The following is a 13033-nucleotide window of genomic DNA, read 5'->3' as shown; positions in this document are numbered from 1 at the left end:
AAAAGGAGGGTAGAGAAGTGAGTATTGCATATTCTAGGCTTCTACAGTGGGAAGTAGGCAAGAAAGAAGGAGGTTGAGAAATATTTTTGGATATCCAATCAACTCGTTTCTCCACAAGTGGGCCAAATAAAATAAAGGCTATTGAATATAAAAATTATTTACAAATACTTGCATAATTGTGTTGGTTATTTTGGTTACTGTCTGTACACACATGCATACATGTGCATACAGCTGAAGAAAATGTTTACTAATGAGATGCCTCTGTGTCTGCGTGTATTATTCTTATGTGATGAAAAATTGGAAATCGCATCATAATTTGATATATTAAGAATATTGTTCACCTTAAATTAAAATCTAATAAGCTATTTTTGCAAACTTTTAAATTTCATATGAGAATGAAAAGCATTATACTCGTGATAATACATTCTGAATATAACCAATATACAATATAACCAATATAACCAAAACTTATGTGACTTTTCATTTAGAGGACGTTTTGGATATTATTCAAGATGAAGGCTTTAAAATACTGATGCAAAGACAAATAGTATTATCCAAAGAAGAAGCACAAACACTGTGCAAGAAATATGAAAGTGAAGATTTTTTTGAAAATCTTATAGGAAACATGACGAGGTAAAGTAGATTTCAGGTTTGGAAAGCACAGTCTGATTTATTTTTCAATCATTTAAATCTCTTAACCCTGCCCTGTTCAAGTTGCTATCCCTCTCAATTCTGTAAACATGGGCTGAGTCTGCTTCTTTGCCAATCTCACTCTCAACTTGATTCTCTGCTCAACTGCCCATCTTCTTGAGTTCTCCTAGAATGTTAGTAGAGCAATGGAAAGGTGAAGTTGCTTTAGTCCAGTTGAGTTGAATGCCAGAAATCCAGGGTGTGTAACATCAAGTCCAAGCAGAGAACTTTCTGACTCTCAAGGGCTTTGGTAATCCTAAAGATCACTGGTCGTAGGAGAGAAATGAAATGCTAGAAGTCTGTCAGATTTCTAGAAGAATAAGTGAAATAGCAGCTGGAGCAGAAATCCAGCAAAGGTATGTAAATGAACAGGCGTATGGGAACAATATAGGAACAACTTTATCAGAACCAAGGCCCTTCTTTTCCCTTCCTTTCTCTGCTTGCAACCTTTTATAGATATGCTGTTGAGAGTACACTGGAAATTAAGTTCAGACTCTTGATAAAAGGATTATTTTTGACTTTTTTTAGTCTATTTAACAAATATACTTTTATTACCTATATATAATTAGCTACTGAGCCATACTTTTATTAACTTTATTTTTTCTTTTCTAACAGTGGTCCATCTTTAGCCCTTGTTTTATTAAGAGACAATGGTTTACAACACTGGAAAGTGTTAATTGGACCAAGCAATGTTGAAGAAGCCAAAAAATGTCTTCCAGAGAGGTAGGATTCATGTCATGGGTCCCAAACTTTCTTCATGGGAACCATTTTAATTTCTTTTTGGATATGGAATACAGGAACCACAGCTATAGTGCAAGGGAGGCTCTGAGGAAAGTTACTTTTCCTGGGTAAGGCATGGAATGCTTATGACTGGAGGGCCCAGCCCAACGCCAGCCTGAATATGGCTAAGGCTTTGCAAGAGAAGGTTGTAGGATGCTTGGTTTGGGGCTGGGAAGTAATGGGTAGTGTTGGATAATCCAGCCAAAAGTTCATCTCTTGGCAGAAATATCCAACCCATCTGCTATTCAGGAGAAATTCCTTTGAGAAGGGTGTGGTGGCAGCTGCAGATTCTTCAGTTAATTGTAAGAGTTTCAAGACAATGATGACTAACTTATTATGTAGTCTACAATCTGGTGGGAACATTTAGTTAATTTACTGATGAATCTTAGAAATCAGCTAAACTTTGTAATCAGCTCAACACCTGGCATGTTCCCTGGCACATATGTTGCACTGTTTAAACATTTTTTGATCTTAGCTGTTGGGCTTGGTCTTGCCTGGAGGATAGGGATAGTATCTCTTGCTGGAAACAAACTGAATTGCAATTCACTTGAATTCTTTGTGCTGATTTCAGGGTGGGATTCAATTCAGGGGAAGAAAGGCCCTCCCTTCAAGTGAGCAAGAATAGAGATGCTTTATCAGGCACAGTAAACTTGACATACATGTTGACACAATAAATAACAGTACTTATGAAACATCACTTATATGAAAGCTGACATGGTTTCTTTTGGGTAGGATATCTGGAATCTGGCTTGTCCTGAATGGACTCATTTTACCCCTTATATAGCCCTATTCACTTATGTCTTTACTCCTGTGCCAGACAATTACCATAAACGATATATGGTTGGACACCATGTAAGTGGTGTGAGCAGAGTATCGTGGAATCTCTTAATGAAATGCAGCATAGAATGCAATGCATGGCATCAGAGAGAAAAATTCCTATCAACATGAGGCCTATGCCTGTAGGCGCACTGTTCTAGAAATTGTGGTTCCAAGTGTGGAGGTAGTGCACCAGCACAGAGACATTGTCTCCAGGCGAAGGCACTCAGAGACTCTCTCTCCACCCCACTATTATAGTGAGGATTCTCATCCAGAGCCTTATGATCCCTATGTTGCCACAAGTTCATAACTAATCTTGACCATTATTTTTTATTGGTCCCCGCTTTCCAATTTTCTTGGTTCCACCCAGCTCTTTCAGGTTGGTTTAGAAATAACTCATTAAGCAGAGCTCTGCCCTTTTCCTGCACTTGGGTATCTGCTTTGCTTAATTGGAAATATGGTCACTTGCATAAAAGAGAAACACAGCAACCCCTCCCTCTCACCCTTTATTCCCTTTATCCCATCCTTCACCTCACACACACACTTTTTCCAATAAACATGTCTAACAGCATAAGAGAGGGCTGGTTGCAGTTCTCTGCATTGAATGGAGTAAGTGCTGGTTGGTTGGCTTGGGTTGTTTTCATCATTCATTGTGCAAATACCCCATCCCTGGCAATCTCAGTCTACAAGGGTCTTGGGCTGCAAGTATTTTCAAATCAGAAGTGTGAGAAGAGCCAAGGGCCAAGTGGGAAGGTCAAGTTGGTTAAGGCATAAAGGAAATCTGAATGGGTCACTGAAACCAGAAAGGCAATAATGCCAAGTTTCCAGTAATGTTAGTCTATTAACAGAAAGGGGTATTATTCACCATGCCTGGATTTTGTGGGCTGGTTGCTCAGGGCTGTGTGTAAAGGACAGAAAATAAAATGAACGATGAGCTTCTCCTCTACTGAAATATACAGAGATAGATAGAGGAAGAGTAACTGAAAAAACATCAAGAAAGCAGAACCAAAATAAACTACCCAACCCAACATCAACATCACTCCTGCCTCTTTACACAAAGCCGTCCTGCATGCTCCTCTTTTATTGCTGCACTTTCTCACCTGGAGGGTTCCATTGCACTGTCTCCTGGATTCAGTGTTTATAATTTGGTATCTTTGGTATAGAGACAAATGCCCTCTTAAGTGCTTGATAATATTTAGTGGTAAACGAAGGGGAAGGAATATTTCTTGTGAGCTTAATATGTACCATATATTTCAAATACGTCATCTGATTACACCCTCAAAATCACCTTCCAAAACAGGTTTTATCATCTTATTTATATTTGAGACAACTAAAGCCCAGAGAAGTAATTGCCCAACATCACACAGCTAGCAAGTGGTACAGCCAGGATTCCACAGTCTGTGCTTTCTCACTGCACCAAGGCATCCACGGCTTCTTTCACGGTTATCTGTCAATATCCGTTATCACGATTATTTACATGTTCATGTCCTTTCTTCCTAATGACTATTACCTCCTTGGAAGGAGGTAGCATGCTCCAAGCCACTCTGTAATTGTTCCCTTTCATGCAGTGCCTAGATCAGGGAGGAGTTGCTATTCTTGCTAACTTTTGAACAATTTATATCAATAGTGTTACATTGTGTGTTATGTTATATTATATTATAGGATAACTGTTTTTAACTTCACTTCTTTTTCAAAGTTTATGTGCACAATTTGCAATGGCAAGTTTGCCTATCAACCAGTTGTATGGAAGTGATTCATTAGAAGCTGCTGAAAAGGAAATCCAGTATTTCTTTCCTCCTCAAAGCACTTTAGCACTGATTAAACCTCATGTGACACATCAACAAAGAGGTAAATATTTAAAAATAAAAGCCAATGTATTTTTTTCCTCCAAATTTTGTGAAAATTTTCAAACTACAGAAAAGTTGAAAGAATAATGCAATGAACACCTTTGTCTCAAGAATGTAGCCCTCAAAGTTTCGGCTGTTGGTGAGATTTTGACAGGATTTACTTAATTTTATTTCCTCAGTGGTGCCCTCCTTCTTCAGGGAGAAGAGTTCACATTGGCTCTCCCCTTCCATCCATATCTGGCAAGAAGTTCCTTGGCATTTGTAGCATGGAGATGAAAACACGTATTAACTTTTAGCATAGGAGCAGATCACCCCTCTCCCCCTTCTATAGTCCACTAGATGTTTCAGATGGTTCTTGGAAAGATGGATCTCAGAGACTGAAGATCTACATTAACATAATAAAGTTCTTCTGAATGTCAATCTAGTGCTTTGTTTTTTTTTAATTACTTTTTTTTTTTTAAGAAAGATTGGCCCTGAGCTAACATCTGTTGCCAGACTTCCTCCTTTTTTCCTTTTTTCTCCCCACAGCCCCAGTAGATAGTTGTATGTCATAGTTGTACATCCTTCTAGTTGCTCTATGTGGGATGCCACCTCAGCATGGCTTGATGAGTGGTGCGTAGGTCCGCGGCCAGGATCTCAACCCGTGAACCCTGGGCCGCCACAACAGAGCATGTGAACTTAACTGCTACGCCACCGGGCTGGCCTCTAATCTGGTGCTTTTTAAATTAAATTTAGTTTAACATAGTTTTAGTTTTTTAAACCAGAGTGTGCAAGTAAAACTATTCATTTCCATAGTTATTTCAATCTAATTGAATATGGAGCAAAAGTGGAGGAAATCTGTAGGATTACCTCATATCTGTTTTCCCTAGAGGAGATCTTGGAGCTCATTAAAGAGGCTGGATTTGATATAACAGAGATAAAGGAAATGCTGCTAACTGAAGAGCCAGTAGGGATAATTTATTCAAAAATAAAAGGAAAAGACTTTTATAAAGATATATTGGAAATGTTATCTGAGTAAGTTTCTGATATACAGTTCTTCACATTATAAAAGTAGTAAATGTTCATTGTAGAAACTTTGAAAAATAAAAAAATTAATTAAAACATTTAGTCTAATTTCATTCATGAAAAGACACCCTATTAATATTTGAGGTTTATTCCTTTTTTATTTACTTCCTCCTCTCCCTATCTTCCTCTCCTTCCTTCCTTCCTTCTTTTCTTCCTGTTTCTTTAGGTCTTCACAGTAGATATAGAGGCTCTCTGAGTTTAAATCCCCACTTTGCCAATATACTTAATTGGTGTCTCAGTTTCCTTATCTGTAAATTGGGATAATAACGGTACTTACCTCAGAGGTTTGTTGTGAGGCCTAAATAATTGATACATTGAAAGCACCTGGAACAGTGCCTGGCGTATATCCCTAAAATTAGACTACAGCACTCTTCTAGCACAAAAACGTTTTGGAAGAGGGAGAAATGAAAAAAAAAAGCACAAAATCACACTGATAAGGACAAAGAATAAAGAGGAGTTCTCTGGATGAAGCTGTGGCATTCTGTCTTTAGCCAGATATGCAGTCTCTAGACTTGTAAATAGCCCAGGTCTTCTGAAAGCATTATTATTTGCAGGGGTCCGTCTCTGGTCATGATTCTGACCAAGTGGAATGCTGTTTCAGAATGGAGACGATTGATGGGTCCCACAGACCCAGATGAAGCAAAACTACTGTCCCCAGACTCTATTCGAGCCCGGTTTGGAAGAAGTGTTTTGAAAAATGCTGTCCATGGATCATCTAATACCTACGAGGCAACGGAGACCATTAGTAGATTTTTTGAAGAGTTTGTTCCTGAGAATCCTGAGGAAAACTAAAGTACAGTACCTCTTTAATTATTATTTTCTTTTCTTTGCTTGTTACAGTGACTGGGCCTAGGACAAGGCTGTCCTGGAAAGACCAGAACTTTTCCCATATTTCTGAGTCAAATTTTATTTCCTGCCAGACACGCAATGCTACTCCATAGCAGCCTTGAAGCCTCAAAGCCAAGTCTTGTAGATGCCAGGGCCCTGGGAAACAGTGGGGCAAGTGAGACACTCTTGGGTTTGCAAGCCTTGGTCTCAAGCTGTCTGTGCCATCTGCCATGATGCAGTCTCATGCAGTCCCTCTCCTTGATTTCCCTCCACTTCTCCAATTTAAATGGCCAAAGTCTCTTTCAGCAGCCTCAACTCTGTTCTCTAAGTATTTAGACACTTGGAACCTACTAACCACCTGGGGGTGCTATATGATAATGTAATATAATAGAATACTAGAAATCATAGAGTAAAAGGCAATCATTCTATTCTTTGGCAAAGAGGTACTTATTGGGAAGAGGTAGCTATGTAATGTGTATATGGATTGAGTCTGCTTAGCTGTTGATAGAAAACTTGAAAACTTTTCTCTCCTGGGCAACGTGTGAGATGGAGTGTAAGACAGGTGACTTTTCCCATCAAACTGACTTTTCCTCTTTATTTTGAAAGAGCAAGGCCACAAAAGTACACCTGTCTGGCTCTGGCTGCTGACCTGAATTTAGCTGTACAGTTTCTTCACATGTGGAGTGTTGTCCCCTGCTGGATGAGCCAAAATGAGACTCAATCTCCCGAGCATAATGAGAAAGTGATGTGAAGTGAGAAACCTCTCCACACCCAACCAGGTTCCTTAGGCAGAGAAGAGTACATTGTTCCCTTAATATTGTCATTTAGGCTATGATTTCTCCAGGTATAAGAACATTGTATCAAAATATTAGATGCATAAAATAAAAGTAAATTCTGGCACAGTACAGCTCATTCCATAAGTCTGACTCAAGTGTAGACCAAGGCATGATTGCAACAACCCATAAACACTTATGTTGGAAAAATATGTATTGTATGTCTGCTTGAACTGTGGGTTCTTGGTTAACACAAAACTGGTTGAATGAAGGTTGCTACCTTTAGGGAAATGCAAATCTAATGGGGAGACAAAACTCACAGAAACAATACCTAATTATAACCACCATAAAATAGTAAATTATTAAACATGTCCATGATGAATGACTGGGGAGGAGGTGAGTGAAACTACATTGTTTATAGTTTCTATTAGCAATATGGTATAGATCTATCCTAACATCTGTAGATCCCTCCCCTTTTTGATGAGGCAAGCATTATGAACAATGTAGAGGATTTTGAATTAGTGTATAATTCAGTGCTGAATCGACAGGTGTATGTTTGATGGGTAGCAGCTGGAGAAGAAAAGGAGTGAAATAGATCTTGAAAAATGGGTAGGATTTTTCAAAATCAGAGGTAAGGAAGCAAAAAAGAGAATTCAGTTTTAAAAGTTTCTAAACCATCATATATATGTGCGTGTGTGTATATATATATGTGTGTGTGTGTGTGTGTGTGTGTGTGTGTATCAATGTTTATATATAAAGACATTTTGCTGATTTCTGTCTTCCTATGTCTACTATACAATATCATATCACTCTGAGGGCTAGTATTGTGGGTCTGTTTCAGACACTCAAGAATCATTTGTTCAGCTTTCTGGACACTGTTGCAGGGCTGAATATATATATTCCTTGTCCTAAAGGAGCTTAGGACTATAAAAGCAGAAGATAGAAAATTAACATGTATTCAAGGGTTCTTAAGGGTAAGCACAGAGTGCTTTGAGCAGATGCATATAGGAGATGGAGAGGGAAAATGATATGCAAGCTCTCCAGGCAGGAGGCATTGCAATGATCAAAGTGAAAGATGACAGCAACCTGAACTAATGTCGAAATGGTGGGTTAATGGTAAGTGGAATGATTGGAGAATTCTTAGAAGTCTGCATTGCATCCACAGGACTTGATGATTGACTCCCACTCTACCGAATAAGTGGGAAAAGATAAAGCTACCTAGCTTGAGTAACTAAGAAAATGATCTAACCATTCCCAGATGGGGAACCCAGAGAGAGAAGTAGGTTAGAAGGAAATACCGTGAGTTCCATTTTGGTCATGTTGGGAAGAAGGCATCTGAGTTGAGAGTAAGTCAGGCCTTCAGAGCACGGGAGTCAAGAAGGCTCCATTGGTGTGATGTCAGCACAATGGTGGAGTAGGCAGCTCCAAGCTCCCATTCCTCCATAGGAACATTGCAAAAACAACAAGAAACTGTCAGAACCAACTTTGTTAGAACTCTGGAAAATAATCAGAGGTTTAAAGCAACCAAGTGAATGCTGAATCAACAAAAAGGCAACTTAAAAATGATATGAAAGCTTTGTGACATTTTTACTTGCCCTTGCCCTACCACTTCCTTAGCTTTTTGACAGTCTTAAAGAGTGTAGCCTGTGTTCCCAGTGTGGGACTCTGTCTCTCACCAGACAGAACAGAGCAGATATTATTCACAAACTATAGTGTTTTTCTGTTCTAACCTGTCTGGAGGCTACCTGAAGGATGACACAAGGCACTCATCTCTGTTTCACTTAACCTGGAAAACACTCAGGGAGGAAAAGTGATGGGCATTGCTGGAAAACATTGTATGGTGATCAAAAATCCCACAGCTGCCTGGGGCCAAAGATTATGGTTGAAACATATAATAGACTACCTAATGCCAGGGACAAAATGCTGGGGAGAGTGTTTCTTTGGAAAATGAAGATGTTCAAAAAGACTAGTGCATGCTGGGGAATTTAGGAAGTTATGCACTTGCCCAGGAGAAGATACATGCTCAGAAAAGATCTGAGAGATCCTAAGTTTTCACCACTGGCTGATGTATAGGCTCAGTACAAACAGGAAGTGAAGGCTGATGTAGAATTGTAAATGGCTTGGCTAAGTGTTAAAGAAGTGCCACAGCACAGAGCCAGTCCACAAAGCCTTGAAGAGGTGGTTCATTGTTGTTGTTGTCTTTAAACTCTTGGCTTTCAAGGAAATGTCAGTCAAAACACTGGCTGAACACACGCTAAGTCTTCACTAATCCAGAAGAGCAAACCCTGGGGAAGAGGGAAAATCTGATTTCCAGAGTTACTGCATTATAATAGTTGAATGCTCAGTTTTCAACAAAAAAATCACAAAATATCCAAAGAAATAGGAAAGTATGGCCCATTCACAGGAAAAAATGGACAGAAACCATCCCTGACAAAGCCCAAATATTGCACTTACTGGATAAAGACTTTAAATCAACTATCTTAATATGCTCAAAGAGCTTAAGGAAACCATGGATAAAAAAACTAAAGGAAGTCAGGAAAATGATGCATGAACAAAATGAGAATATGAATAAAGATAAATTACAAAAATAAACAAAGTAGGAATTCTGGAGCTGAAAAATTCAATCATGGAATTGAAAAATTCACTAGAGAGGTTCAAAACAAATTGGAGCAGGCAAAAGAAAGAACCAATGAACTGGAAGATAGGAAAGTGGGAATTATCCAGTATGAGGAGCAGAAATAAAAAAGAGAAGAAAGAAAAGTAAACAGTGCCTAAGGGATCCGTGGGACACTACCAAGCAGGCCACCATATGCATTTTGGCAATTGCAGAAGGAAAAGAGTGAGAGAAAGGAGCAGAAAGAATATTTGAAGAATGAATGGCTGAAAACTTCCCAAATATGATGAAATGCTTAAATATACACATCCAAGAAGCTCAATGCATTCCAAACAAGAGAAACTCAAAGAGATACACACTGAGACACATTACGATCAAACTGTAAAAAGCCAAAAACAAAGAATCTTGAGAGCAGTAAGAGAGAAATGACTTGTTATATACATAGAATCCTCAGTAACAGCTGATTTCTCATCAGAAACCACGGAGGCCAAAGGCAGTGGGATAACACATCTAAAATGCTGAAAGAAAAAACTGTCAACTAAGAATTCTATATCCAGCAAAACTATCCTTCAAGAGTGAAGGTGAAACTAAGACATTCCCAAGTTAACAAAAATGTAAAGGGAGTACTTCAAACTGAAATGAAAAGATACTAGACAGTAACTCACAGAACACTGGTAAAGGTAACTACATAGGTATATATAAAAGCCAGTATTATTGTACTTTTGATTTCTTACTCCTCTTTGTTTTCTATAGTATATAAAAGACAAATATAAATAAGGTAATGATTATAAACATATGTTAATGGGCACACAATGTATAAATATGCAATCTGTGAAAGTAATTATATAAAAGAGAGAGAGAGACAGAGATGTATAGGAGCAGAGCATTTGTATACTATTGAAACTAAGTCGGTATTATTCAAAGTAGGTTGTTAGAAGTTTAAGAACGTTAGTTATAATTCCCAAGTGGGAATTCCTTATTGGTTACCCTAAGAAAAGTTTTTAAAAATTGCAGAAAAAAAGGGAATCAAAATGGTACACCGAAAAGAAATTAACCAAGTACAAAAAGAGCCAGTAATGGAGAAATTGAGGAACAAAAGCACATAGGACATACAGAAAACAAATAGGTAAGTGGCAGAAGTAAATTCTTCTAATCAGTGATTACTTCAAGTATAAGTGGAGTAAATTCTCCAATTTAAAGGCAGAGGTTGGCAGAAAAGATTAAAATATGTGATCCATTTATATGCTGTCTACAAGAGATTCATTTTAGATCCAAAGACACAAAGAGGTTGAAAATAAAAGGATGGAAAAATATATTCCATGCAAATAGTAACTAAAAGAGAGCTAAGGTGGCTATATGTTTATCAGAAAAATATGTTTTACATCAAAAAGGTTTATAAGAGACAAAAGAAGATATTATATATTGAGAAAGATTCAATTCATCAAGATATAACTGTAAAAATCATATACACACATAACAACAGAATCCCAAAATACATGAAGCAAACTTTGACAGAACTGCAGGGAGAAATAGACAGTTCCACAATAATAGAGACTTCAATATCCCTCTTTCAATAATGGGTAGAACAATAAGACAGAAGATTAAAAAGGAAATAGAGGACTTGAACAATACTATAGTCCCATTAGACGTGAAAGATATATACAGGACACTCCACCAATCAACAGTAGAATACACATTCTTCTCAAGTACACATGGCACATCTCTAAGATAAACCATATGTTAGACCACCAAAAAATCTTAATAAATTTTAAAAATATTGAAATCATATGAAGTATCTTGTCTGACTACAATGGAATGATACTAGAAATCAATTACTGAAGGAAAACTGGAAAGCTTGCAAATATGTGGAAATTATACAACACATTCTTAAAACCAATGGGTCATAGAAGAAATCACAAAAGAAGTTAGAAAATACCTTGAGATGAAAGAAAACAAAAACACAACATACTAACACTTACGGCTTATAGCAGAAGCAGTGCCAAGAGGGAAATTTAGAGCTGTAAATGATTACTTTAAAATGAAGAACAGTCTCAAATCAATAAACTAAATTTACACCATAAGGAACTAGAAAAAGAAGAGCAAATTCAACCCAAACTTAGCAGAAAAAAGGAAATAATAATGATTAGAGTGGAAGGAAATGAAATAGAGAATATAAAATCAATAGAGAAAATCAACAAAACCAAAAGGTTATTCTTTGAAAAGATCAAAAAACTTGACAACCTTTAGCTAGATTGACTAAAAAAAAAAGGAAGAGAAAATGCAAATTACTAAAATCAGAATTGAAGAAAGGAACATTACCACCCACTTTACAGACATAAAAAAGATTATAAGAGAATACTATGAACAACTGTATGCCAATAAATTGGATAAACCTAGGTTAAATGCACAAATTCCTAGGAAGACATAAACTACTAAAACTGACTCAAGAAGGAACAGAAAATCTGGATAGACCTATAATCAATAAGGAGATTAAATCAGTAATTAAAAACCTCCCAACGAAGAAAAGATCAGGCCCAGATGGCTTCTTTGGAGAGTTCTATCAAACATTTAAATAAGAATTAACACCAATTCTCAAGCTCCTCAAAAAAACTGAAAAGGAGGGAACATTTCTTAACTCATTCTATGAGGCCAGTATTACCTTGATACAAGAGCCAAAGGGGCTACGTGAAAAAGAAAAGTACAGAACAATATGCCTTATGAACATCAGTGCCAAAATCCTCAACAAAATACTAGCAAACTGAATTCAACAGCATATTAACAGGATTATACAGCATGATCAAGTGAGATTTATCCCAGGAATACAGAGGTATTTCAATATATGAAAATCAATGCATGTAATACACTACATTAATAGAGTGAAGGAAAAAACAGATATTATCTCAATTGATATAGAAAAAGCATTAGACAAAAATCCAATACCCTCTCATGATAAAAACACTCAATAAACTAGGAAGAAAAGAACTTCCTCAAGATGATAAAGGCCGTATATGAAAAATCCACAGCTAACATCATACTCAGTGGTGAAAGACAGAAAGCTTTTCTTCTAAGATCAGGAACAAAACAAGGATCACCACTTTTGCCACTCCTATTTAACATACTATTGGAAGTTCTAACAAGAGTAATTAGGCAAGGAAAAGAAATAAAAGCATCCAAATAGGAAAGAAAAAAGTACAACTATCTCTATTAGCAGATAACATGATTTTGTATCTATTAGATCCTAAAGAATTACAGACACACACAAAAATTATTAGAGCTAATTCAGCAAAGATGCAGGATACAAAAACAACATACAAAAACCATTTATGTTTCTATACACTAGCAATTAGAAACCTAAAAAGGAAATTAATTAAATTTACCATAGCATTTAAGAGTAAAATATTTAGGAATAAATTTAATCAGTGTACAAATGCAAGACTTTAACACTGAAAAATATAAAACAGTGCTGCAAGAAACTAAAGAAGACATAGATAAGTAGAAAGACATCCTGTGTTCATGGATTGGAAAACTTAATATCATCAAGATGACAATGCTACCCAAAGTGATCTATAGATTCAATGCAACTCCTACAAAAATCCCAATGGTATTTTTTGCAGAAATGG

General features: G+C 37.0%; 1 protein-coding gene across 1 annotated transcript in view; it reads left to right on the top strand.

Moving 5' to 3' along the window:
• NME8 (NME/NM23 family member 8) overlaps positions 1-6919 on the top strand; it is a 49815-nt gene extending 42896 nt beyond the window's left edge. The window contains exons 11-16 of the mRNA XM_058523090.1: positions 489-633; positions 1306-1413; positions 3983-4134; positions 5003-5147; positions 5753-5991; positions 6633-6919. Coding sequence (XP_058379073.1) covers positions 489-633; positions 1306-1413; positions 3983-4134; positions 5003-5147; positions 5753-5990 — 788 coding nt within the window. The 3' untranslated portion in view covers position 5991; positions 6633-6919. The remainder of the gene's footprint in view (positions 1-488; positions 634-1305; positions 1414-3982; positions 4135-5002; positions 5148-5752; positions 5992-6632) is intronic.
• The last annotated feature ends 6114 nt before the right edge of the window (positions 6920-13033 follow it).

Source organism: Diceros bicornis, chromosome 3, assembly GCF_020826845.1.
Source record: "Diceros bicornis minor isolate mBicDic1 chromosome 3, mDicBic1.mat.cur, whole genome shotgun sequence".
Classification (NCBI taxonomy): Eukaryota; Metazoa; Chordata; class Mammalia; order Perissodactyla; family Rhinocerotidae; genus Diceros; species Diceros bicornis.
This window is presented reverse-complemented; position numbering and strand designations above follow the sequence as displayed.